At 44.1% G+C, this 27,293-nt stretch overlaps 2 protein-coding genes across 6 annotated transcripts in view; both read left to right on the top strand.

The window, feature by feature from the left end:
• cped1 (cadherin-like and PC-esterase domain containing 1) overlaps nucleotides 1-17,530 on the top strand; it is a 44,322-nt gene extending 26,792 nt beyond the window's left edge. For 2 of the 4 annotated variants that reach the window (XM_040151571.1, XM_040151564.1), the window contains exons 15-21: nucleotides 11,500-11,599; nucleotides 11,742-11,878; nucleotides 12,225-12,445; nucleotides 12,542-12,643; nucleotides 13,005-13,092; nucleotides 13,801-13,947; nucleotides 16,055-17,530. In XM_040151571.1, the coding sequence (XP_040007505.1) occupies nucleotides 11,500-11,599; nucleotides 11,742-11,878; nucleotides 12,225-12,445; nucleotides 12,542-12,643; nucleotides 13,005-13,092; nucleotides 13,801-13,947; nucleotides 16,055-16,270 (1,011 nt within the window). In that variant the 3' untranslated portion in view covers nucleotides 16,271-17,530. Of the gene's footprint in view, nucleotides 1-11,499; nucleotides 11,600-11,741; nucleotides 11,879-12,224; nucleotides 12,446-12,541; nucleotides 12,644-13,004; nucleotides 13,093-13,800; nucleotides 13,948-14,337; nucleotides 14,414-15,294; nucleotides 15,412-16,054 lie in introns of those variants that run through there. The other 2 variants (XM_040151574.1, XM_040151575.1) reach the window with 2 other exon arrangements.
• An 865-nt stretch (nucleotides 17,531-18,395) lies between these two features.
• Nucleotides 18,396-25,972, top strand: wnt16 (wingless-type MMTV integration site family, member 16). Of its 2 annotated transcripts, XM_040140769.1 has the most exons (4): nucleotides 18,396-18,496; nucleotides 20,607-20,833; nucleotides 23,228-23,517; nucleotides 24,779-25,670. In XM_040140769.1, exons 1-4 carry the CDS (start codon nucleotides 18,405-18,407, stop codon nucleotides 25,235-25,237), a joined length of 1,068 nt encoding a protein of 355 aa, XP_039996703.1. In that variant the 5' UTR covers nucleotides 18,396-18,404; the 3' UTR covers nucleotides 25,238-25,670. The 2 variants fall into 2 exon arrangements, with proteins under 2 accessions (XP_039996703.1, XP_039996692.1); XM_040140758.1 differs by lacking the exons at nucleotides 18,396-18,496; nucleotides 20,607-20,833 and having other exon boundaries at nucleotides 23,246-23,517; nucleotides 24,779-25,229; nucleotides 25,555-25,972.
• The last annotated feature ends 1,321 nt before the right edge of the window (nucleotides 25,973-27,293 follow it).

Below are 27,293 nucleotides of genomic sequence, written 5' to 3'. Positions count from 1 at the left end.
TGGAGAACAGAGAGGCCATTGATGCAGTGTGGGGTCTGTTCTTTGAAGCTCTGTCATGTGAAGGTAAATGAAAGCTGCAGCTGTCTGCTGAGCACAGGTACACAACAGGTGCTCTCTGTGGGTCGACTTTGTTCATTAATCAGAGGTGATAACCCACTTAGAGCCGAGCCCGACTCGCCCGGTCTCCTGGTTAATGTAGATCGTAGCTGCAGGTCCACTGTGGACCTGTGAGCGTTTCTATCCAGTTAGTTAGTTTAGAGTTCGGTTCGTTCACTCTGCATGTGTCATGTTTGATGTTGGTTTGAATCTGTCTTTTTCTTTCTGTCTTTGTTGTAGCCACTATTTGAGTTTACACGTGTTATGTGCAGGTTGTTTTATGACAGAACCAAACCAAGCCGTAGACTAACCCCTAAACAACGGCCAACCATACTGAACGGTTTGAGGAAATATCTGCGGCTGTAGTCTCCCGGTCGACCCGTCGACTGGCCGGTCGATACGCTCGCCGTCTCTTTCATTACGTTACCTTCATAAGGAGCAAAGCGCCACATCAACAGCCTCCAGGACTAATCCGTTATTTACTGCGGCGGTGGGAGGGACGGGGGGTGTTGGTAAAACACAACTTTGAACTTCCTGTTTAACGCTTGAGGCTTTGAGTGGTCGATCGCTGGTCAGCTCTGAGGCTGCTGTTATCACTTCAGTATAAAATAATCAGGTTAACATGATACTCATGTAGGCTAATACAGCTGCCAGGCAGAGTGCACTCGGGGCACGGTGGCTGATTTAGTTCATCCAGAGATAACGCGCAGGGTATTCTTCCCTGCGACCGATCGATTGGTTGAAGAGTAGGTACGATTTTTTTTCTGGTTGACTACGGCCCTAGAAACATCTGACTGTGGTTTTTCTGATCAACTTTGATTATTTCCTATAAGTTCAACTCCGGCTGCTACTGGTGTTCTGCAGAGTGTTAAACGACATGTGACTGTACCAACAACATTTACAACATGTTTCTACCTGAAAGAAAAAAAAAGATTAATAATTGTTCCTTGTTGAGGGATTTTTTTTCAGACCAGTCAGGTGGAAGAAACTTCAGATCCAGGTCAGGCACATTTAAAGGTTAAACCCTCATTAGTGTTACTGACAGAACGATCATTTCTACGCACGCAGTTGACTGGTTATGGTCGTAACGATGGACGTGTGGAGGTCGGGTTCAGAGCTTTCAAGGTGACCAGTTTAAAAACTGTTCTGACGTCTGCTCCCTGTCCTCCTGCTGTCTGCTGACTGTGGAGGAGAACCGGAGTTCTCCTCCACAGCAACAGTTTCACTTGGAAGGTTATTGTTACCATTAACACCTGGAGTTAATCTAAAACCGCTTTTATTCTTAATCTTTGTTAACTGACCTTCTATCAAATGACCATCAACGCTAAATATTTTTATATTTTTCTGTGTGAACTGACCAAGAAGTCCTTTAGATGAAACAGCGAACTGTATCTGCTGTCGGCAGATTCACACTGTAGGAAAATAACTTTCAGGTCAGGTCAGAGGAACAAGTTAAAAACAGCTGCTCCGTTCGGGAACGACTGTGGTCAACAGAAACGTTCTCACAGTGAGACATGACAGGAAGTTTCATCCTGAATAAAATACAGTCTGAAGGCCTCTTTCCAGAGTGTGTCAGGAAGAGAGTGATGACGTGATTATTTAAATCCAAAGAGGAACAGATGAACTTGGAGCAGGTGACAGTTTCTGATGCTCGATGCTACAGACACATTTCAGTTCTGAGGTTTTTAGAAGAAGAAAACTGCCGTCCGTCCGTTCATTACGTCAGACTGAGACACACACACACACACACCCACACAGCTGATGAGAGGACACACGTTTAATGACGCTTTTTTAGGCCATCAGTTTAAAAGCTCAGAGTGATGCTGAGGAGGAGAGATGATGTTGAAATGGTCAGCACAGAAGTTTCATTTCAAATCGTTGATAAAACATCCAATCCAAAATCCAGTCAGAAGAATTAGCTGTTTCTCTGCAGCCCAGTACAGAAGCAGGATCCCAGTATGAATCTCTGGACCTCGGAGCCACCGTGTCTTTTCTGTCTCCGTGTGAGACGTTTGTCTGCCGACGAACGGCTGGTGGTCGATGTTTATTCATCAGCGTCCAACGCGAGAGACACTGTGGCCACCGACTCTCGAAAACACTTCAATTCTTCAAGCATGAAAAATCGCATCTGCGTTCGTTGACTGGTGTTTCCATGGTAACACAGTGTGTGCTCAGTGGCCGTGTTTTCCACGGCAACAACGCCGAGTCCACATCAAGGATCAGATGCGTATGGCTTCACAGCGTAACAGCCAGAGTTTAGATAACCTGTCATTTTGTAGAGTGTAATGACGAAGCTGCAGGCAGTGAGGAAGAGGAGGAGGATGATGATCTGACACAGAACCTGATCCCTCTGATGAAACTGTTTATTTGAAGGACAAACCCTGAAGACGAGCTTCATTTCTTCCTCTACGACTCGTCTTCTCCATCGAGTCTGTCCAACAACCGGAGAACTGAGCTCTGCAGTTCCACATGATTTACAGTTACACACTGTCAGACCTGCTCCGTCACATCCAACTAGTCCTCCACCCCGAGGGATCGCATGGGGTCCTCCACCCCGGGGGACCGCATGGGGTCCTCCACCCCGGGGGATCGCATGGGGTCCTCCCCCCCGGGGGACCGCATGGTTAGTCAGTGTCTTAGTCAGTGTTTTGCTGCGAGACCGTGGTGTGAGCGTTCGCTAATGGTGGCTAATGTTAGCAGAGTCAGGGTGCGGTGCCGGCGATTTTATTAACGACATTGGTGAAGCTGATATCCTAAACCCTGGTTCTGGTTCTGGTTCTGATTCTAGTCCCAGTTTTGGTTCTGGTTCTGGTTCTAGCTCCGGTTCTAGCTTTGGTTCTAGTCCTCGTTCTGGTTCTAGTTCGTATTCTCATTCTAGTTCTAATTATGAGTCTAGTCCTAGTTCTGATTCTGGTTCTAGTCCTAGTTCTGGTTCTAGTTTGGATTCTAGTCGTAATTCTGATTCTGGTTCTGGTTATAGTCCTGGCTCTGATTCTGGTTCTAACTCTGGTCCTAGTCTTAATTCTGGCTGTAGTTCTGGTTCTCTACCTGAGCTGCTGTTTAGCACTCAGCATTATTCTGTGATAGTGTTTAGGTTAAACCAGTCTCCTTTAACAGAGCGGGACTGTCAGTCTGAGACTCTGAGTCCTGATCTGATCTCTGCTGATGATCCAGATGGACCAGATCCAGGATCTCAGCATCTGCACCGTGGCGTAGGGTTCACAGAGCGGGTTCCCTGTGCGTTGTGGACTGTGACACGTTCCTCACGTCACCTCTCAGCTGGTTTTCTGTCGTTACTTTCTGCTGATCACGACTCGCCGGTTGTTCTTTATTTTCATGGACCCAACAACACGTGATTGTTGTTCCTGTGAATGTTGAGTTCAGACTCATCGTTTCAGACTGAATAACCAATATTTTTTAACCAAATTCAAGCAGTAGTTTGGCTTTAATGTCCTGACATCGGCCGTCTCAGCTGTGGAAACCCTGCCGAGGCCTCTCCTCCTCTCATCAGTTACAGCATCTCAGATCCGGCTGGACCCGAGGATTTTCTCTGCTCCTCTATGGAGGTTTATCGTGTAAGGGCTCTGACTGAAAGTCTGATGGCCGGCAGGGAAAACTGATCGGCACCTGTACAGTTACAAAACTGCAAAGATCTGAAGATCTCGGTCTGGATGTTTTTCCAGACTGAAAGAGGAGCTGACTGTGGATCTGAACTCAGCAGCAGGAAAATAAAGACTAAAAGCTGCTGAACACAAACTGATGAAAACGTCGGATGCAGAGATATGAAAAGTATGTGTGTGTTTAAAGTTTCACTCTCACAGGAGCAGTTCACACCGAGTTTCTGTTTTCACATTCACGTGTTTTATTATTTTCCAGAATCAAAGTAGATTTAACGTGTCACAGATCAACCAACACACAAAAACTTTTGAATTTCCACAGCGATCGACGAGAATTACAGGTGTGTGCGCGTGTGTGTGTTTGTGTGTGTGTGTGTGTGTGTGTGTGTGTGTGTGTGTGTGTGGTGTCATGTTACACTGATGTCTAATGTATGCGATTAGTCCTGTCTTCATTTCCTGTCTCTGTTATTGAAGTTTTTATCTGATGAAACCTCTGAAGTTCATGACTGTGACTGAACACACACACTCTGTGTGCGTGTGTGTGTGTGTGTGTGTGAGAGAATCTCATTACCTGTGTTAATGTGATACCTCATGTCTGCAGCACATCACTATACAGTTACACCTTCAGTTTGAACCAAAGTGCTCACTCTCTCACTGTCTCAGTGTCTGAAAGAAAAACCTGTAGACGCTACTCAGGACTTAAATGTCCAGCAACTACATTTTTAGGTTAAATTAACGTGATCTGTTTTTGTCTAGAGTTGATATTCTTCTAAAAACGTGTTAGAACGGAACATCAGTAAAGAGGAGAGGGTTCAGCACAGTCTGTGTCTGTGTAGCAGGGATGAAAGTGAAGAAGGTGATGGAGAACCACATGGAGAACGTGATGGAAACCTGACCTTTCTGCTGGTTCCGTGTGTTGATGTGAGGAAGGTTCCAGCCTCCTCACGGCTCCTCACAGACCTGATGGTTTCCTCTCTTCACGCTTCGGTCTGTTTTCAGTCTGTTTTCACACACAGACTGAAAACAGACTTTGTGCTGCTGGACTAATACAGGACAACATCAGGCCTGAGACTCTGAGTCCTGATCTGATCTCTGCTGATGATCCAGATGGACCAGATCCAGGATCTCAGCATCTGCACCGTGGCGTAGGGTTCACAGAGCGGGTTCCTGTGCGTTGTGGACTGTGACACGTTCCTCACGTCACCTCTCAGCTGGTTTTCTGTCGTTATTTTCTGCTGATCACGACTCGCCGGTTGTTCTTTATTTTCATGGACCCAACAACACGTGATTGTTGTTCCTGTGAATGTTGAGTTCAGACTCATCGTTTCAGACTGAATAACCAATATTTTTTAACCAAATTCAAGCAGTAGTTTGGCTTTAATGTCCTGACATCGGCCGTCTCAGCTGTGGAAACCCTGCCGAGGCCTCTCCTCCTCTCATCAGTTACAGCATCTCAGATCCGGCTGGACCCGAGGATTTTCTCTGCTCCTCTATGGAGGTTTATCGTGTAAGGGCTCTGACTGAAAGTCTGATGGCCGGCAGAGAAAACTGATCGGCACCTGTACATTTACAAAACTGCAAAGATCTGAAGATCTCGGTCTGGATGTTTTTCCAGACTGAAAGAGGAGCTGACTGTGGATCTGAACTCAGCAGCAGGAAAATAAAGGCTAAAAGCTGCTGAACACAAACTGATGAAAACGTCGGATGCAGAAATATGAAAAGTATGTGTGTGTTTAAAGTTTCACTCTCACAGGAGCAGTTCACACCGAGTTTCTGTTTTCACATTCACGTGTTTTATTATTTTCCAGAATCAAAGTAGATTTAACGTGTCACAGATCGACCGACACACAAAAACTTTTGAATTTCCACAGCGATCGACGAGAATTACAGGTGTGTGCGCGTGTGTGTGTTTGTGTGTGTGTGTGTGTGTGTGTGTGTGTGTGTGTGTGTGTGTGGTGTCATGTTACACTGATGTCTAATGTATGCGATTAGTCTTGTCTTCATTTCCTGTCTCTGTTATTGAAGTTTTTATCTGATGAAACCTCTGAAGTTCATGACTGTGACTGAACACACACACTCTGTGTGCGTGTGTGTGTGTGTGTGTGTGAGAGAATCTCATTACCTGTGTTAATGTGATACCTCATGTCTGCAGCACATCACTATACAGTTACACCTTCAGTTTGAACCAAAGTGCTCACTCTCTCACTGTCTCAGTGTCTGAAAGAAAAACCTGTAGACGCTACTCAGGACTTAAATGTCCAGCAACTACATTTTTAGGTTAAATTAACGTGATCTGTTTTTGTCTAGAGTTGATATTCTTCTAAAAACGTGTTAGAACGGAACATCAGTAAAGAGGAGAGGGTTCAGCACAGTCTGTGTCTGTGTAGCAGGGATGAAAGTGAAGAAGGTGATGGAGAACCACATGGAGAACGTGATGGAAACCTGACCTTTCTGCTGGTTCCGTGTGTTGATGTGAGGAAGGTTCCAGCCTCCTCACGGCTCCTCACAGACCTGATGGTTTCCTCTCTTCACGCTTCGGTCTGTTTTCAGTCTGTTTTCACACACAGACTGAAAACAGACTTTGTGCTGCTGGACTAATACAGGACAACATCAGGCCTGAGACTCTGAGCTTCACTCTGATTAGTCCTCGTCGAGCTTTAACGAAGCTGTGACCCCTCCCAGTGTGATCCTGACCCCCAACAATTGGACTGACTGAGAATCAAGAAAACCCTCTGTTTTCATCCTGAGAGTCAACGCTGTGGGATAAAAGATGTTTGTGTGTGAAGGTGAAGCTGCTTCATTCCTCCGTTAAACAGAGCGAAACGATTTGGCAGAAACTCGGTGACCTTTGACCTCTTCTCGCCTCCGTTCACACGTTTGTCAGATAACAAACCTGCAGACATTTAACTTAATCCCGTTTCTGACAGATGACGCCAAACCTCATCTGAAGGACAGGAAATCACCGGTCACGGCAGGGAAAGGAGAAGAGAAGAAGAAGAAGAGAAAAGGAAGGAAAGAAGGAAAGGAAAGAAGTGAAAGTTGTAGTGTGACATGGGATGAGACGTTTTAAAGGGAGCAGACAGATGAGTCTTTGTCGTCTTCATTTTGCCTCATTGTTCTTCACATAACTGGAACAGAGTCTTGAATCAGAGCAAAATCAGATTTAGTCTTTTGTTTCTCACAGTTTCGGTCTCTCTGCAGAACAACTGGAGTGTTTCTCTGTGTTTGTGTTGCAGCTGGGAATTCCTGATTATCCATCCTCTGCTCTCACTCCACGAGGTCCACTCGCTCATGGGTTTTAGTTTTTTTAGCAAGTCTCTCACTCTGTCTCCCAAAAAGGGGCCGGCAGTCAGATCAGGTCAGATCAGATGATGATGATCAAATCAGAGGATTTTCTCTTTATCTTTGTTCTGCTGTTTCTAGAGTTGGTCGAATATAAATGATGATGATGTTTTACAGGAGTCTGGTGTAAAGTGAAGCTGAAGTCAACTCTTGGTTAATGTTACCAGGTTTCCCGTCCGAAGGTCGTGGATCCATGTTGAGAGAATATTCAACCTCCTCTGTAAACAGAGACACAAGAAACAGTTTTAATTCCTCCACTTTCTCATCATTTCCAAAGTCTTTTCCTTCTCTCCGTTGGTTTCTATTTATTTGACTTTGTATGAAAATCATCTTTAGTCAATTCATCATCAGAGTGATAATCACATCTGAAGGACAGAGACACAGAGTCCTGCCTCCTCCAGCACAAATCCCACCCAACAAATCTTTGACAAGCCAAACTCCACACAATTCTCTGGGTATTTTTTTTTTTATTTCAAAATTCATCACTTTATTGATTCATTTAACAGTTTGATTATATTTTCATACATTTAATCGCTCTACATGATGTGTTTTTATGTTATGACTCATTTCTTATTCTTAAAATTTGCCAAAGTGTGTTTGCTTTTTTTAGTATCTTTTGCTCTCATTTATTTATGAATGAATATTTCATGCCCCACATTTTAATAAACCCAAATCAGAACATCCATACCTGACTCCCTCTAAAAAACATGAAATAAAATGAAATAATGATAATAAATAAAGTAAGACATATATCAAGGTAAAAATAAAAACCAAGGCAGCCACAAACCCCCAGCTGAAAAATAAATAAAATCATTTTCCACAAGGATGACAGATTTTATTTTCTTCAAATTTTATTTTGAGCTCCAAAATATATATAAATATACTGTATATCAACCTATATCAGAAACACGTCACTGAGTAAACAAAACCATCTAATTAATAAACGTAAAACGTGAATATACCTAAACATAAATCTTTATACTCTGCTCATACATGAAAATACCAATTTATCAGTTTTCCTTAATTTCACAGCTAAAGTCACAAGTTCAAAAGTTTAAAATATAATTATTTTAAAATGTTTGACGCCTGAATTTAAATATGCAGATCTGTGTGTTTCTGCTGTTTCTAGAGTTGGTTGAATATAAGTTATGATGATATGTTACCGGAGTCTGGTGTAAGGTGAAGCTGAAGTCAACTCTTTCATAATGTTACCAGGTTTCCGAACAGTTTGGTTTCTCGATACACCTTCACTTTCTCTCTTTAAATGCTCGTCGGCCCCGACAACGCGTGAGCCTCATTTATGCCAAAGAATCTAAGCACTGATCTTATTAAATTCTATATTATTTGAGTCGTAGCTTTTCACTGAAAGACACGTGGTTTATTTCCCATTTTGGGTTTGACACAAGAACATTTTAGTTGGTTTCTTTGTTGGTTTGTGTTTGTCTTTCTCTCTCCGTGTCCTCTTATATCTTATTTAATTGTATATTATTTGTGTCCTACCATTTTCCAGTGTTTAATTCCTATTTTGTGTTTTGTGTTCTCATGTGAGAAGAAACTAAACTTTTTGCCCATTTAAATTTGAATTAATTAGTGTTATTACCTCTGTCTCAGGAGAGATGTGTAATGTAGTGCACATACTTCATAAAGCAGATAAATAAAATAAAGTTTATCTGGATAATGAGCTTTTTCACTCCAAGGATTTATCCAACTAACTTGTGTTTTATCAACACTTGAACAAAACTGAGTTTGCTCTTCACACACAAAACATTAAAGTTAGTTCAACAAATCCTGGAACTTTAGGCTCTCTGTGAACTTTAGACTGGTAGCACTGGTTTTTCTGCCGTTATTTGTGTTATTTATTTTCACATAGATATTTAATTAGAGAGAGTACAATTAATGTTGCAGCATATGGTTTTTCCCTTGGTTTTTGTACGTGCAGTGCTGGAAAGTAACTAAGTACAGTTACTCTGTACCTCAGGACAAATCTGAGTATTTCCATTTCATCATCGCGTTTTCACTTCTATCAAACAGACTTTTCTCCTCTGAACGTCTCACGTTTCATTTCAAGAACTCTTCAAATTTTACAACGTGTCACCAAAAATCAAAGGTGAGAGAAAAGTCCAGAAACTGAATCCAGATCAGTGAATTAGATCTGTGTTTCTTCTTCTTCTTTCCTCTCCCATGAATCATCTGACGACCCCTCAGGTTCACCTGGTGACCCCTCTGGAGGGGCCCGACCCCCGGGTTGGGAACCAGTGGACTAAACTCTCTCCCTGTCTATGACGTAGCTAAAAGCAGCTCCAGCAGTAAAACGCTGCTGAAGCCTCTGTGACTCAGGATTAACTCTTTAAAATCCACCTCGGCCTTGGTAGAGCTGCTTCAGGTGTGTTCTGGTCTGAAGTGGACTCTGTCTTCACTCAACCCTGACAAATTCTACGCTCTAAGTCTCCTGATTCTGTCTGTGCAAAGTCTTTTAGGATCCTCACGTCACGTGGTTCAGACTTGTGGCTCCAGACTGTTTTCTCCTACCACAGGCCTTCGATCCTCTTTTTAAAGACATAAAAGTGATTTCCACCAAGTCTGTGCCTCCGACATTTTGGTTCGGTGTCTCTTATCTTCATTATGACTTTTTGGTTGTAAAATTTAAGGAGTTTCCTTCCAGATGAGACCAGGGTCATGACTGTGATCAGAAGGGTTGAAGAACAGGAACCTTTTTATTCTGGGTAGATTCTGCTGCTACTACTTGTGTACTCTGACTGAAGTAGGACTTTAACCTGCAACAGAGTATTTTCACGGTGTTTTACTGGTACTTCATATTATAGACGTGTGCGTTGATGTTTGACAAAAAAGCAAGTGACTTGTGATCCAATACGGGATAAATATCTGGAAATAAAGTTGTTTACTCCAGGATCGCTGCAGCAGAAGCGGTTTAAGCGTGGTCTCCGTCGTTCTACGTGGCAGCAGCTCTGAGACTTTACACAGAGAGGATGAAAGCCGTCGGTGTTTTTGGTGTTTTTCACTGGGTGTCGGTGTGTTTTCATGGCCTGGCGGCGGCTGATCCCAGACCAGCATCGTGTCTGTTTGAGCGTTTACACTGAGCTCAGGTACGAACAAGAAAATCCCTGTTAAGTTTTCTTGTTGCACTTTGTTGTGAGCTGCGACGCTGCAGTGAGGAATGTGACGCGGCCGCCACGAAACCTGCAGCGGGAGAAGAAGAAGAGGGTGTGTGAGTGTGTGTGTGTCTGTGTGTGTGTGTGTGTGTGTGTGTGTGTGTGTGTGTGTGTGTGTTTGTGAAACTTAACTAGGACCTCAGATATTAGGTTTTGCCTTATTAGGACTCATAGGGGTTTTGGTCCCCATAAGGACTACTGGTCCTGACAAGGTCCGTTTTTATGCCGGAAAAGGACCCAAAGAAAAATGAGTTGGTGTGTGTGTGTGTGTGTGTGTGTCGGTACAGTGTATTTGACAGTGGTGTCTCTGAACTCACGGCCAGACGTGGCGGCTCTCACGGGGCCTCTGAGCCGAGCTGGTTGAGTTTATTTGACCTCTGACCTCTGACCATAAGACGACGATGGAACGACAGATCTGTGACACAAAGGGAAAAAGAGGAAGAAGAAGAAAGCTTTGATTTAAAAGTTAGAACAGAAGAAGAGAAATGGGTCAGAGAGGAAAAGAGAGGACGTGATGTTTCACATCAGACAAACGGAGCTGCAGCAGAAAAACCAAACGAGTCCTGATTCGTTAAAATCTCCTGAAAAAGTTCTGGTCGCGGGTTTTTGTTTGAGTACACGTCATCTTTACTTTCTACCAGACTCCTGTGAAATATCATCCTCTTTTACATTAAATCTCCCTTTCATTAACTGAATTTAATAGATCAGTTTTTCAGTTACATTATCACATTCAGAACTTCTAGTCATGTTTGATTCTTCTAACTTGAGCTAATGAGTCGACTAAATTTCCACCTGATTGTTCACTGAACTCATCAAGTTGTTTAGAAACTTCATTAGCATACGCTTCCCAGCATGCATTGCGTTCAAATTAAAATTCAAACGTGAAGACCTGCGATGGTGACACGATGGAGGTTTGTTCATACAGGAGCCTCAGAGGAGTCTCAGATGCGTCTTTGATCCTGGGATCTAAAATGAGTAAATGAACAGAAATGAAAACTCGGCTCGGGCTCGTTTAGAAACTGAGAGTTCCTTGTGGTTCCAGATTAAAGTTACATAAAGGCAACTAGCAGAAGGGAAAACTTTGTATTACTTCACGTTGGAGGAAGTTAGCAGGAGACACAACTACATAAAGTTGAATTTTTACTGAAAACTTCATAGTTTTCTTGAAAATGTCTTAAGTGACAGTTGGACTGAGAAGGACAACTGTGTCCTCTCCGTCTTCTCTACGGAAACCGAACCTCAGTCCTGCTCTGTCCTCTGTATTCTGGTTTCAGGACTGCGGTCTGCTGGTTCGGCCGAGTCGGTCCTGCGGTCTTCAGCCCTTCATCGGGTCTCAGAGTCCACTTCGGACCTGCAGCTCAGGACATGTGTCAGGTCTGATGTCACTTCCTGTCCTCAGTAACAGATCAGTCTCTGTTCAGTCTGTTACATCTGAGAATTTACAGCTTTATCATCTGTGTCATGTCACCTGTCTCTGTCTCACCTGTCTCTGTCTGTCACCGCTGTGTCTCACCAGGTCAGTGGGTGGTTCCGTGTCTCAGCTGTTCTGACAACAGGACGTGTGATTGGAGGGAGGTTGCCTGGCAACCAGATGGCTGTTACCACCTGTTAGTGGACCGCCCCCTGCTGCAGGACTGTATGACGGATAGGAAGGTGAGGTCATGTGATCACAGGTGAGGTCAGGTGACCTGACATTAGACTACAGACATTAAACAGTCAGTTCTTCCTTCCTTCCTTTCCTTTCTTCCTTCCCTTTTCTGCTCTCCTTTCTTTTATTTTGCTGTCCTGTCTTTCTTCCTTCATTCCTTCTTGTCTGTGGTTCTTCATCTCCTCCTTCCTAGAGGACAGAACATAGAAGATAAAAAAAACTAATGAAAGAACTGAAACTGGTCCCACAAGAAGAAAAAGCAGTGAAACTGTTCTCAGATCAGCTCCGGTATGTGGACAGGTGTCCTGAGGATGGAGGTGACTCACCTGTCGAATCGTCCCTCCTCCTCAGGTGTTGTTTATTGGCGACTCGACCAATCGTGGGATGATGTACTTCCTGATGGAGCGGGTGAACTCCAGTCTGGAGGACTGGGGGAAAGCTCATGACACGCTGGTCTACGGAAACCTGAACGGGGGACGGACTCTGGTCAGCTACTCGTATTATCCTCAGTTCTGGTTGGAGAAGAAGCAGAGGCCGACATTCAGGCAGGCGCTGCTGCAGCTCCTCGACAGGTGAGAGCAGAATGGGGCGGTCACGGGGGGGTGCAGGTGTACTTTATGGGAGCACTGACACAAATCCATACGTTTCTTTCTTTACCGTCCCCTCAGGTCGCGGCCTCTGGCAAACTCTAACCTGACGGTGCTGGTGGTGGGTGGAGTCCAGTGGCTCAACACCAATCACCTGAGCACAGTCAGAGAGGTGCTGGACAGGTGAGCATGTGTTTCCACAGAGTCCAGGAAGAGATCATGAGGGGAAACTAGACTCTTAGCCGTTGTTACATGTGGTGACGGGTCAGGACGTTTCAAACTGTACACAGGACGGATATTTGACTACAGCTTAAAACGAATATAGTTTATTTTCCTGGATTCAGTTCATGGAGATGGAAAGATTCAGTTTCTCTAGTTCTCTGCAGAGGCCGGGGGGTCGGGACCAGGTGAGAAACAGGCTGCCTGTGAGGCTCAACTCATGGCAAGAATTAGCTGTTATCTTACCGTCCGGCTAGCACAGGCATCAAAGTCAGGACTGTGGTTACTATGACAACACGCGGCGGTGACTTCTGCTTCTCCTCAGAGAGTCTCTCAGTAACATCCTGGTGGTGGTGAAGTCTTTGGGGATGGGCTTCCATCTTCCTGTGGACGGGATCAGATCTCTCAGTCTGGTAGGTTCCTGTCGACTGCTGCACGTTACCGTGTCCACTGTAATGCAGATACATTTAAAAGCTCATCTTTTTATTATTGTCTTCATCTTGTGTCCACACTTAACTGCTGAGAAGTGTAGAAATATCACTGAACATGAATCTGCGCCCATATAAAACAATGATCTAATTATTTTTTTATTCGCTGATAAATCAAATTTTTATGAGCCGAAAATCCCAGAGCTCCCTGTGGTAAACGCAGGGAGCTCTGGGAAATCAGATGTTAATATTCTCCAGCTGCTCAGATTTGTCTCTGAGCCACAACATCAGCATCATCGCTGCTCAAATGCAGAAACTCAAATCAGTGAAAACTCATTTTCAGTAGGGAAGGATGAAACAGAGGAAATATTAGGAAAGACGAAGTGAGAATACCCGAGTTTTCCAAGTGTAAATAATGACAAAAAAGATTATTTCTATTTGGAGATTTACATTTTAAGATGACATCATGACTCCTCAGACAAAAACTTAAGATAAAGTTACAACCTCTCAGGTCAAAACGCTGACTTTTTAAGACAAAATTATGAGGTACTGAATCAGAAACGCGTTTCTGTAGGATTCTGACTGCTTTATTCCGAGTCAGCAGCTGTGGTCACAACTCTTAAAAACCTATAAATATCTCCATCTTAAACCGGATCTGTTTTTCTTTTTCTTTTTTAAAAATTGATCTTTCAGAGAGAAATCCAAGATCTCGACAAAGAGAACAACAACATCATCTCCGCAGCAGAGCATCATGGATACGAGGCCATCGACACGTTCAGCGTCACGATGGGTCGATACAAAGAGTTCCTGCAGGGACGATGTGCCTGCCACTTTCATGAGGTAACAGAGCCTGATTTATCTCCAAATAACACGTTCACTGATCCTCAAACAGTCCATAAAGGGACATACACGAGGAGTCCGACCTGATTGAGCCCCTCAGGGTGCAAGTCTTTGTCCCCTTCTGTTCAATCCCAGTGTGACTCCACAACATCCTCCAACCCAGGTAGTTTCCAGTGCCCAAGAGTTTCTAATGCACACCAGCTATTTTCTATGGTGAATAATTAAAGTAGAAAATGTAATAAATAACGACTCACGGAATGGTTTGATGAATATGAAAATGATTTGAATTGTATTTTGCGGCCTTCAGTCACCAGACTGTCGGAGCAACTATGGGAGACTGGGCACTTGAAAGCTTGAAGTGGCACAATTTAATGTGTTTTTTTCTTACAGGAAGACTGTTTCAGCAGTTGTCAACAGGAAAAATAAAATAAAACACCAAACAACCAAATAAAAGTGGAAATGTGGCACACAAAGCCAATGGCTGTGATTAAAGACTGTTTTTTGAATGCATTTTCAGTTAACTTTATATTATTAGAGGGACGCAGCATCGACCACCACCAAGAACCACAGCATCAACAGCCTGCAGCTATTCGGGTGATTTTCCCAAGATCTAAAAAGTCTCCAAAGGTTCAGATCATGAACCAAATAAAATTAATCAGCATTTTCTGATGGCTGAGGAAACTGGAGCTTTCTAGACGTAAACATCCAAACCCACCACTTCCACTTCCTTTTAAAAATCTGCTTTTTGTTGGTAATTTCGTATAAAATCAGCGTCTGTGGGAGTGAATGTGTGATTACCAATTAGAGGGAGTTTTACTAGTTCATAAATAACTTTCTGAGAGCAGCTGATTTCAGACTGAATGTGTGGTCAAACCTCTGAACTTGTGGCTGTTAAAATGACAAACAGCTGGTAAACAAAGACGGCAGATTTTAAAACACTGCACAGACACATCTGAGCTGATGTCTGCAGAAATATTCACGTTGTCATCAAATGTTTTCTGTATCTGGGAAGATCCAAACTTAGTGATAATGACTTTTAATGGTTCTGCTTTTTAGATGGATGTTTAGAAACTTGGGTTTTCAGACCGTTTTTAGGGTGAAAAAATGTTTCGACCATGTTTAAGACAAGATACTTTATACTTTATTGTCCCCTGAGGGAAATTTGTCTTGGGCTCAGCGTCGCTGCATCGCAGGCTTAAAAGCATCTTAACTAATTTATCCCAGGAGATGCTCCCAGAAATTGTCAAATTAAAAATAAATGTTACTGAATAAAATCCAGAGATTGAGTTATATTAACCCAGATAACTTAATTTTCTTAACTATTTCTATGTTCTTGTGGATTTACAGGATATCGGGTCAAAAACAGAGAGCTCATCTCCTCTTGGTGACTTCGTAGGAAGCTCTTTTAACTCACCAAACTATAAAGAAAACCAGGAACCGTTCATCACCTCGTCAAAGTAAAAGTCAGGAGAAATATCAGTGTTTTCTAGGTACCAACTGATGATATCAATACTGTGATTTCATTGGTGCAATATCAGCGTGGGTGGGCACTAAATGAAGTTTGCTATATCAGTGTGATATATTTGATAGAGTATAACACTTCAGCTCAGCCTGACGCAGCAGTCGGTCACATGGCTCTGTCCTGTTTGTCTTGATTGATGAGATGAAGACTCTGTGATAAAGTTTCCTTATTGGATTCTGATTATGGAGTCCCTCAAGGAAGCATTCTGGGTCCTGTTCTTTTCTTCTTTATACCTGCTGCCTCTGGAAAACATTATTTGTCAGCATGATGTCAGTTTTCACTTTACACAAATTTTATCTCACACCTTTTTATCAAATTTACCAAAGTTTCCACTCACGTTTTTTTTATGTACAATCTGAAAATTTGCCTAAAACGTGGATAGAAACAGACTTGTTGTCCAAACGGCCAGTTTAGGCCAGAAGAGGCAGCTGAGCCGTAAACTCTATATTCGATAAAAGTTGTAGCTCAGCTTCTTCACTGAGAACCAACTGAACCTGATCAGAAATGTCCTGGACCAATCAGAGAAGGAGTTTTAAATAAGTAAAAACTCTTAAAATAAAAGTCTTTCTTCTTCTGCATTTACAGGTGGAGAAATTTTGCTCCTCCAGGCCTCCAGACGACACAACGTCCACCACCAACAGAACCTGTTCCTTCAGACCTGGACTCAGCAGCCAATCAGCCGTGCAGGACAAGGACCGGGAGGCGGGGCCCGACGCCTTGACCTATCATGTGAGAGGACCAGTGAACCAGGTGTACTCTGAGATCCTGCTGAGCCGCCTGTGTCCCAAAACCAGAAACTAAACATCAGAGTGTGAGTGTGAGTGTGAGTGTGAGTGTGAGTGTGAGTGTGAGTGTGAGTGTGAGTGTGAGTGTCAGGCCGTAACAGGTGAGGCCTGTAGAAAGACTCACCTGTATTTTGAAGCTGGGTGGAGGGAGGATGGATAAAGGAAACAGAGGAGGAGAAAAGACAAATAATGAGGAAAGTAAAAGAAAAAGAGAGAAACTTTTTTAAAACTCCACTTTCCACTTTTCTTCTTCTGGACACAGAGGTATGGTTCTTCTTTATTTTCGCAGGATCACACTTTTATTTTGTGATTCCACCACCAACAAACCCTTGAAGTGACAAACAAAAATAAAATAAATATCAAATTCTCAGAGTTTTTTGAGAGTCCAGGGAAAGACGTATCTGAACCAATTACTGACATACAACAGATCATCAAGCTCAAATACAAAGTGAAGTCCAGTTTGTGAAGCTTTTAGTGAGCGCCAGCTACTTTCCAATGACCTCCAGTGATGTTCTGCTCGGCAGTTGATTTCTAATGAGCACCTGCCAGGTGGGCTTCACATGCACCCAGCTACGTTCTACTGTGCATCTGCTATTTCCTAATCTGTGCCTCCAAGTAAACGCCCAGCAACTAGTCTTACCACACACCGGCTGGTCCCTGATGCATGCTGACTAGCTTCTGACGTCCAACAGGTTTTTCCACATCTGTGCTCAGCCGAAGCTCCTCTGTCATGTCAGAAGTGAATATCCGATATTTAATCAAACACTAATATTCCCCTGATATTGATCGGCCTGACCAGCCTCTCTGTCTCTCAGCGTCTCCTCCGTATCTATTTATATTTCTACATACCTCAGTCATCGACCTTATTGTGTATATGAGCTAATATCCAAAGCCAAAGACTCGGTGATAACTGTGTTTATCATGTGAAAGAAATGTCTTAGATTTGATTCTCTGCTTATATTTTCTATATATTTTTCTACAGATGTTTATTGTGCCTTTATCTCTAAACATGTTTACATGCTGGAAAAAGATTATATGAATATTTATGTGAATGTTATCATTTCTCTCTGCTCTCTAAAGTATGAAAACGTTTAACACATTTGATCATTAACAAATGCGACTGTGAAGACATGAAATCTGTCTTTTTTATTTGTCTATGAGTTTTAAACTTTCACCTCCGTCCTGTTTAATACATGAATGTTGAAGAATCACCTCAATTTATAATCTGTTGTTTCCTCTTTCTAAACTTTCACTCGTTCACTTTTTACTAATAAAAAAAGTGTAACTTGATCCATTTGAATAAATCTTCTGTCGTAAGAGAGAGAGTTTTCTCACCGGCTGCTCGTCTCGTTTTCACCTCTGAACTCGCTCACCTTCAGCCCAGACAGGTTTTTGAAAGAGCTGGTGGATTTTGAGAGAGGCGGTTTCCCGTCAGATTTAAGGGGGACCGAGTGAAAAAGCGTCTAGTCCAACTGATGAGCCTCAGGTCCTCCCTGAAGTCCGACCAAAACTAGCGTGTAAGTTCAGTCTTGGCCTTTGAATCCACTGAGATGTGGCTGAAAGCTCTGGGAAACCACAGGACGTGGATTTCTTTCTTTATTGGTTAAACAGATTTTTTATTTCTTATTTTTTATGCTTCGCATGTAACGTTCTTCGGTTGTTTTCTAACGGTTGAAACCTTCAGACCAAACTCCATTCAAAAATCCAAGAGTTTTCTGGGGTGTTACGTCTTAATCGCCGATCAGATGTGAACGCGGAACATCGGGCCGATGATCCACAAACCGGTCTGTGTCTGTGTCTCTGACCCGTCCGTCCAATTGGAGTCCAGTTCTGACGTCAACTGCTGAATATGAATCCTCCGCTGGTCCAATGAGGATCCTCCGGGACTCAGATTGGCCCAGGTGGTCCCGTTTCTTCTCCTGCAGAATAAAGACTTGTCTGGAAGCTGAAGAAACTCCAGCAGGAGGTTTTTCCAAGCGTCTCATCACCGGCAGCGGGGAGGGAGGCCGCCGGCTCACCGGAGGACCATCAATGGACTGAGACCGGGATTACTGAGTCTGCTCCCGGAGCGGGTTTTAGTATGAGACAGAGACTCCCGCTGATGGACAGAGTAAGAGCGCAGCCCGACGGCTCAGATAGATGAAGAGGTCATGGAGAGACGGATCTGCGGAGTCCGACACATGTGCGCTCTGACTCTGCTGCTGGTCTCCGTGTGTCCGCTCCGCTGCAGAGCCAGCTGGATGTGAGTATGAGCCCGCAGGTTCACGGGGCCCGATCCGAAGAAGCCGCAGATTAACCCTGAACAAGCAACAAAACGAGAACTCCGTTCAAGAATCGGTCCATTTAAGGCTTCCCCGTGTATCTGTTCGGGCAGTAACCGTTTCAGATACACTTCCATACGCGTCCTTCACTTCGGCGAAGACTGTTGTTGATCCCATAAATAGAACTAATGTGAATGAAATACCAATTGTTTATCACTGATTTATTCAGTCTTTTGCCACAAAACCAAACAGAAGCGAACGATGTAAATAACCTAAAATCCGTGATCAATAAATGATGAAATAACTGTAGAATTTCCACGGAGACCAGTTCCTCTCACAAAGTGGCTGGATTCAAGTCGAACCTGTTGGTTAACGGGGTCCGAGCTCAGGTGGTCGTACGCGCATCGGTTTTACGCAATGGCCTTCGGAGAGAAGCAGAAACGAAATTCCGTTTAAAAAACGGTCAATTTAAGAGGCCCCTGCACATCTGCGTAGGCTAACACTGCAGCGGGTATCACTCGGTGTAGGTCCTGGCGTGAAGAGACCCACTTTCCAGTTCGGCGTACACAACAAACACTTTAGTAAATAAAACACCATCTTATTCTTCGGGACCATCTGTTACCATTCGGTGCTTTTCCTTTTCTTCAGAAGCGCACGGTGGAAGCAAGCAATCTGAGTCCAGTTGAGATTTTATAGGAACAAGTCCAGGACTTCCAGGGCGTCTCAGAGATCCAACTGGATGTTTGATCTGGGCTGGAGCGCGCCGGGTTTACGTATGAACCCAGCAGAGCCGGTACAATCGAAATCCATGCGTAAAACTGTCAATTTAAGGCGTCCCTGTGTATCCGTTCAATCCCGCACCACTGCACATATTATTCAGTAAAGCCTCTGGAGTGAAGAGACACACTCTTCACTCCGGCTCACCTGAACCCAGTAACACTAGTTAGTATTCACGTAGGTAGATAAATTAAATTAAGCTTTTTATTCTGTTTCCTTTTTTGTCCTTTTCTTTAAAACAAAAAAAAAAAAAACGAGCGACCTGAAAGTCAAATATTCGGGAAAATTCATTTCCAGTTTTCCATCTGGGTGCAAGTTTTTTTTCGTGGCTCAAACCAAACTCCATTGAAAAAAACCGAACATTTGAATGACGCCTACTCTTTAATTCGGTTTTAAATAAAATCCACAATACGGCACCTGGGTTGATAAAATACCAACATTGCGTCCAGGTCCGTCTGTCAGTCAAACGGTCTGGTGTGCGTCGGCTTGACGCGGTCGACTCTGGGAAACCGCGAGGCGCCAGGTCTCATTGAGAAAACTCTATATTTGATATTCGTTTCGTACAGGTTCTGTTGACTGGACCCAGTAGGCAGAGGTCCAGCTGACAAAACCAGATTTCCTCTACGGAACCCGCCAGTTCACCGGCTCCTGATGTAACTCGGTAGATCATCCGGAGCGACGGAAGCCTCTGCGGTTCGGCCTCGTATTCTCTCAGTATTTTCTATCAATAACCACAAGTCCGAAAACGTGCCATCAGTCGAGCCTAAACTTGGGAGATGCTGTGGAGCTAAATACGGAGTTTCCATAGAAAAATGCATCGTTTAGTCATTTTGCTCCGGGGCTAAAATAATAAGCGCGTGACTCCTCATATGACGGTTTTACGTGAAATGCGTTTAAAGACGAGGTGAAGCCGAATTCCACCGAAATCGGTGAATTTCAGTGCCCGGACGCGCCACGTAAGACGGACCAGATGTGGCTCCCTTATCCCGCGGAGACGCACGGCCCACTCTCTAATTAAAACCCACAGAGTCACACTTCTATAAATGAGCTGTTTTACTGGAGCTCGTGTCTCATTATCCACATGTTCAGCACGAGACCTTCAGTCAGTGGATGACCGTGACGCTTTCATTACATTTATCAGCCAGAACTTTACCCTCGGTTCTGTTGGTTCTAATTTGCCCTGAAGTGTTACTGACTTCGGGCTGATTTCAAAAATTGAACACTTTTCCAACGAAGTCTGGCGTTCCTTCCTTCAGCGAGGGCTGCAGCTGTCGGGGGACGCAGCGGGACAGTAACGGCCGGTGTTCCCCACAGGTGGCTGGGCGTGACCTCGGCGGGAGTCCCGGAGAACCTGGGCTGCGCCGACCTGCCTCTGAGCCACAAACAGCGGGAGCTGTGCCGGAAGAAGCCGTTCCTGCTGCCCAGCATCCAGGAGGGAGCCCGGCTGGCCGTCGCTGAGTGTCAGAGCCAGTTCAGACACGAGAGGTGGAACTGCTCCACCACCGAAGACCCGTCCGTGTTCGGATACGAGTTGACGAGCGGTGAGGCCGGTTCAAAACCCTGCAGCCAAAACCAGGCGCTCAGGCTGGAGAAAAGAGGAGAGGTTTTCTCCACCCTGAGCGGTGAAACCGTAAAGCTGGTCCTGATAGTGGCGCCAGAGGAAAAGAGGGGCCGGAATCCAAATCGTTAAAACGGGGGGTTCTTAATCCTTAATGTGGCCCAACCATGAAAACGCCACGTCAAACCTCTTCAGACATTAAAGCCTCGTTAGGACGTTTCATCAAAACATCGAGTGAATGAGTGGACGAAACCCCATAAATGTCCCACACGATTTTACAGGGGCCTTTTTCATTTTTCAGCTGAGGTGTAAAGTCAGTGGTTTATTCTTTAGGGAGTAAAAAAACTGACCAAATAACATGAAAGCAACTCCTGAATTTTCACCTGAACTGAAAAATCAAATGATGGATCTCCTGTTATTTTAACATCATTAAACTCCTTCGTCTAAAAATAAGGATCCACTTTGAACACTGAGGTGCTTTTGAGGCGTTTCATCTCTGTCTGTGGCAACCGAACACCTTCAAGTGTTTGCTGTGTTTTCAGGGCGAGGGTTCATTTTAAGGGATTGTTGTTTCATAATTACTATGGATATTTTGTTCTCACCGTTTACACCATTTAGGGTGGAGAAAGTATCGAAACACGACCTAATGAACTGGACAATGAGCGGAAAGTCCAGGAGGGTATTTAGAAGGTTAAAGGGCTTCTGCTTGCAAAATAGCAGAATCCCACAGGAGCTTCGAAGGGGGAAGCGTTGACATGCTACGCAGACAGAGTTCGTTTCAGGACTGTACGTGTTTCTTTTGTTCCTAAAGCTCAACTTTAATTGAATAAGAAGGATTTTATAGCAGCTTCAATTGTACTTAATGCAGCAGAATTTCCGCCCGTTAATCTCTAGTCATCAAAGTGTCACTTAAATATGTAAGTAAAAACGTCAGGACAGGACATGTGATGTTATGTATATAAATTCAATTTAAAGATAAAAACCGATGCGAAAGATGCACAGATTCTGTTCTACATGAGCCGACCACGTGTTTCAGATCAGGACATTAGAGACACGAGGCGTCGTAGATCTGTCTTACGACCCTGCAGGGCCTCCTGGGTCTCCTCTGATTTATTTGTTCCTTTGTGTGATTTAAACTGAACTCGACTTCCCAGAATTCCTCGGGCTTCACACCAGTGCTAGAACTCTGCCCACGGACCCGACAATCAGCCAGTGATGAGTCCAGGGCCTCAAAATCCCAGGGCTCCCTTTGCTCAGCCCCACCCCCAGAACACAACTACACACAAACAGACACACACACACACACACAGACACACACACACACAGACGGGCACACGCACACCCACACACAGACACACACACACAGAAACACACACACCCAGACACACACAGACACACGTACACCCACACGCACACACGCACACACACACACAAGCAGACACACACACACACACACGGTCACACAAACAGACACACACACAGACATAAAACCCCACACACACAAGCAGACACACACAGACACACACAGACACACTAACAGACACACACAGACACACACAGACACACACAGACACACTAACAGACACAAGCAGACACACACAGACACACACGCAGACACACACACACACACACACACATACGCACAGACAGACACACACAGACACACACACGCACGCTTGTGTATCGCACCGTTGGTTAGATTAGACGTTGTGCGTTTTTCCTCTTGTCACCTGTTGAATAAATGCTGCTGAATGTACCTGCTGGTCCGTTGAATGTTCTGAGAGAGTGAAAGTCGCCAACCTCTGCAGAGTCCGACCCTCCAGCCTTTACCAGCCTTTGACGGGTAAGTTCGTCATTAATCGGAGGCCAAACTGACAGTTAGAATACAATGAGACTGGATCGGTGATTTCGCTCCTTTCCCTTTTTAGGGGTGGTGCCCCGAGGTGGATTTAATGTAAATTAAAGCCCATTACTTACTGTAATTATGAATTATTTCCGATGGCCAAAATTGATAAGCTGTCGCACCTTCAAAATCCCCTACAGCTCCCAGTCAGTGATCGAGGACAAAAATGAACTGGAAAATACTTTAAACATAATTCAATTTTACAGTCGTCAATTGTTCTTCATCCCGATTCACGTGTTTTATGTTTAAATTCATATACGTGGGAAAGTGCCGTGAGTTAAAGATCAGTGCTTTTAAACCGCCGCTCCTGACCTGGGACTCGATTTGGAACGTGCAGGTCTTGATGGTCTTTGGAGATGCAGGTCCCCAATGTGTCCTGAAGTAGTTTAACTACTTTCACTCCGATCTTTGAGCTTCCTCTTGAATCTGGGATTAATGACGTCACACGGACCCTCCCTCCCTCTTGTCCAATAGGAACTAAAGAAACGGCGTTTATCTACGCGGTGATGGCGGCGGGGCTGGTCCACGCCATCACGCGCTCCTGCAGTCACGGCAACATGACGGAGTGCGGCTGCGACACTCGGTTGCAGGGGGGCGGCTTGGCGGCGGAGGGCTGGCACTGGGGCGGCTGCTCGGACCACATCCAGTACGGGACCTGGTTCAGCCGCAAGTTCATCGACAACGCCGTCAAAAACATGTCGACGAGCAGAGGAGGGTACACGCTGATCACCATGAACCAGCACAACACCGAGGCCGGACGACAGGTGAGACAGAAATAAATGGACAAAACGTTTGATCGATTAACCACGAAGATGAACCGATAATGGAAATAATCCTCATCTGCGGCCTTTCAATTCTGTATAATGTTACTTCGACTTGGCCATTTGAATGATCGGTGTGAAGCTCAGGCGCAGGAAGTGCCTAAACTCTTCAACACTTCCTACATTTGAGTTTCAAATTTAAAGCTTAAAAGAAAGAAAGGAAAAGCTGCACATCCATAACTCTAACACACTCTTTTATTTCAGCTTTTGAAGATTATGCAAACTGCTTCTTCAAAATGAAATCCATCAGTGTCCAGGCCGGCGTTTTAAATCAGAGCTCAACATGTTCACGGAGAAATAGAGCACAGAGAGAGAACTATGAACCCAAGTAAACATCAAGCACAAACCAGCAAAATACAGAATAAAAATCAACGTAGAAAGACCTTTTGAGTGCTTCCATTCAAAGTTAGTAATGAGATCACAAAATATAAATATAAATCTGAGCTTCAACTAGTGTTTAAGGTCAATATTTCATGTCTTTGTTTGATGACTGTTGCATTTTCCTACAGTCTCACGTGAAAAACGCAACAGGAAACAGAGAATTCATGCCCTTCGAGCTGCTGAAAGGCTTTTAATGTGAAACATCCGCAGGATGTTGTTTAAAGCAGCTTAAGACAGATCAAAAGAGCAACAAAGTAGATCCACCGGAGGTAACACTTTATTTCACAGTAGCAGAGGTTTTCTACAAGACGTCTGTGTAATTTGGTACCGGTTACACGGAAAGAGGAATTTCCTTCAAAGTAAAGCTGCATTTAAAGCCAAATAAACATTCATTTATTTTATTTTTTAATCTTCAGCTGAATCCGTCTTTGTTACAGGAGCATTTAATTTGAAGTGACTGACCCACCGAGGCAGATTCACCTCTGGGACAATAAAGTTTTAATTTATCGCTAAAGAAAAAAGACATATCCTGTCTGATTAGTATCCGGATAATCAGTGTGTTGTCTGTCCTGTCCAACACTTGGACGGTCTAACTCGGTTTCTGTGCAGGACTCGGGTCCTTCTCTAATGTCCCGACCTGTTGTTTTCATGATGTTCCGACCAGAACAGAGACCTGAGACCATCAACAGCATGAGAACATCAGCGCCCGAGACTCCGAGCTGCTTTATCACCTCTGACACTACAGAAGCTCCTTCTCATTACCAGGAGTTTAAACCATGTCTCACACAGAGCTGTCCTTCCTGTCTGTGTCTGTGTCCTTCAGGCGATTGACAGGACGATGTCGACAGACTGTCGTTGTCACGGTGTTTCCGGTTCCTGTGCAGTGAAGACGTGTTGGAGGACGATGGCGCCATTTGAGCGCGTCGGCGTTTATCTGAAGGAGCGATACGAGCGCAGTGTTCAGGTGTCGGACCGCTCGAGGAGGAAGACGAGGAGGAAGGACCAGCGACGCCTCCCCGTGGACAAACACCAGCTCATCTTCTTCAACAAGTCTCCCAACTACTGCCTGGAGGACCGACGGCGGGGCGTCTCCGGCACCAGAGGACGCCGCTGCAACCGGACGTCCGCCGGGTCGGACGGCTGCAACCTGCTGTGCTGCGGCCGAGGATACAACACACACGTGGTGAGACACGTCCAACGCTGCGAGTGCAAGTTCGTCTGGTGCTGCTACGTCCGCTGCAGGCGCTGCGAGAGCATGAACGACATGCACACCTGTAAGTAAAGACAACAGCACACCTGAGGGTAAAGGTCACACCTGAGGGCAAAGGTCACACCAGCGAATTAACCAGACTTTAGTAAAAAGATTTGACTGTGCTGAGACACGCAGATGAGTCAGTGATGGACTAATGCTATTGGATTTCTCTGCGACCAATCGGGAACCTTTCCCCACCTGCCACACCTGCGCAGCAGACGACAGGCTGTGATTGGTTGATGCTGCAGAGGGGGAGCTCCAGATTTTTCCAGAGTTTATTTATGAATTGTTTCAGTGTCTCTACCCTCCCATGAAGACTTTTACCTGGATTGATTTTTTTTTTACAGCGCCCCCATCAGGACGTCCGTTTACGCTGCATCGTGCTCTGCTGCATTTTCATGAAATGAAAGCTCCCTGTGGACTTTTACAGTTTCTGTTTCATTACTCAGTGTCTCACACAGAATCACTGAGCTCGAACAAAGCCGTTAAATTTCCCCTCAAAACACTTGTGACGATGACACTTAAACTGTTTTCAGTCTTGCATTGTTTACATCAGGTTTGCAGGCGTCTTCTTTCCCTCCTTTGTCGGCGCATCGCCTCCACCTGTAGATCAGTGGAATAAAGTGAAACCATCGACAGGACTGCGTCACGTCCTCCTGGACCTGCGCTGCTTCGTACCTGTTCTAGCGCCCAGAAACGCCTCAGGAACCTGGGAGTGAAGATTAAAACTGAGCGTGCATCATATATTCAGGAGTGAAGGAACCAAATTTGTTTTGCAGGTTTTGCAGGACTGCAGCAGTTTTTCGTCTGTCTGGTGAAATCTTGGAGACTTTGGCCAAAACAGCTGATTTATTCAGATTTTTCAATTTCAATTTCAAGCTTTGAAAATGAAAAACTCCATTTATCTAGTGAGACTGATCTTCAGTTCCATTTTAGTGGATGGGAAACCAGTGTCAAGAGATTCTGGGTCCTGTTCAGACTGCTCCGGATTCTCAGTTTGAGACTCAATGATCACAGTTCAAGACTCTCCGAGAAAGTGATTCTGGATCTGTTCCGGAGCAGAGGAGACATTCTTGTGAAGACACAGACCGACCACCTCGTCCTCTCTGACGTTTTAGATGTCAGAACATTAATAACTGCCCGTTGTGTTTCTTTAATAACAGACTAATTCAGGAAAATCAGAAAACAAAACTGGAAATATTTTTGGCCATAAACATTTATTTATGTGTCAATATTTCTCTGTTTAATTTTTGAAAATTAACTCTGGAAATATTAACAGATTATGTTCAGATTTTCTGCCAGTTTCAGGACCAAACAGTGTTTAAAACAGAAGGAAAAAAAAAACTCTTGTTTCTGTTTTATTCTGTCAAACACTTTGTACTAAACATATCTGAAGATACACAGATTCAAAGAGTTATGTACAGCATATATGAAGATTAAAGACCAGATAAATTGCATGAAACAGTCAAGATGAACACGACGTGGGACACAAACATTTAAAATGATTTTTAAACATAATACCAAGTTATTACAAATAAATCAAACAAATTGTTTAATGAGATCAAATGGTTTTTTATTGAAAATTTGGTTTTAAAATTTTGGCACCAACTCCCAGGAAATTCCTGAAAGCAGCAGATTTGTATGAGAAACAGTTGAAATCATCTCACACCAGCGGCTGATGTTTGTCTGTTTGAAGAGATTTAGTCTCCAACAGGTGAAAGGTTTGAATAAAACGATAGGATGACGGTGATTTTTCTCTTCTCTCGGTTGAGATCCTTCAGTTGAATTCCTCTTGCTGAGTCTAAATATTCAGACCTCTTCCTCCTTTTCCTCCTTTCACCTCCTCGCCTGAATAACAGGCTGATGTGTGAGAAGTGACGGCGCTGCGTCAGATACTCGGAGACTTTGGACTGACGGAAACCAAAATGGAAGAAAAAGGACAAACTGTTACTCATTTTACTTGTTGCTGAAAATCTGCAGTTTAACAATTTAAGTATCTGAACACGTTGAGTCCGAGCAGCTTTCGAAAAGTCTTTGTGTGACAGTACATTTACTCAAGGACTGTACTTTACTTCAGTATTTCCAT

Source organism: Xiphias gladius, chromosome 2 (genome assembly GCF_016859285.1).
Source record: "Xiphias gladius isolate SHS-SW01 ecotype Sanya breed wild chromosome 2, ASM1685928v1, whole genome shotgun sequence".
In the NCBI taxonomy this organism is placed as follows: Eukaryota; Metazoa; Chordata; class Actinopteri; order Istiophoriformes; family Xiphiidae; genus Xiphias; species Xiphias gladius.
This window is presented reverse-complemented; position numbering and strand designations above follow the sequence as displayed.

Coding starts and splice junctions, on each gene's coding strand:
- wnt16 (XM_040140769.1), top strand. CDS start 18,405: ATGGAGAGACGGATCTGCGGAGTCCGACACATGTGCGCTCTGACTCTG. Junction 20,834..23,227: donor CGGATACGAGTTGACGAGCG/GTGAGGCCGGTT, acceptor CTTGTCCAATAG/GAACTAAAGAAACGGCGTTT. Junction 23,518..24,778: donor ACACCGAGGCCGGACGACAG/GTGAGACAGAAA, acceptor TGTGTCCTTCAG/GCGATTGACAGGACGATGTC.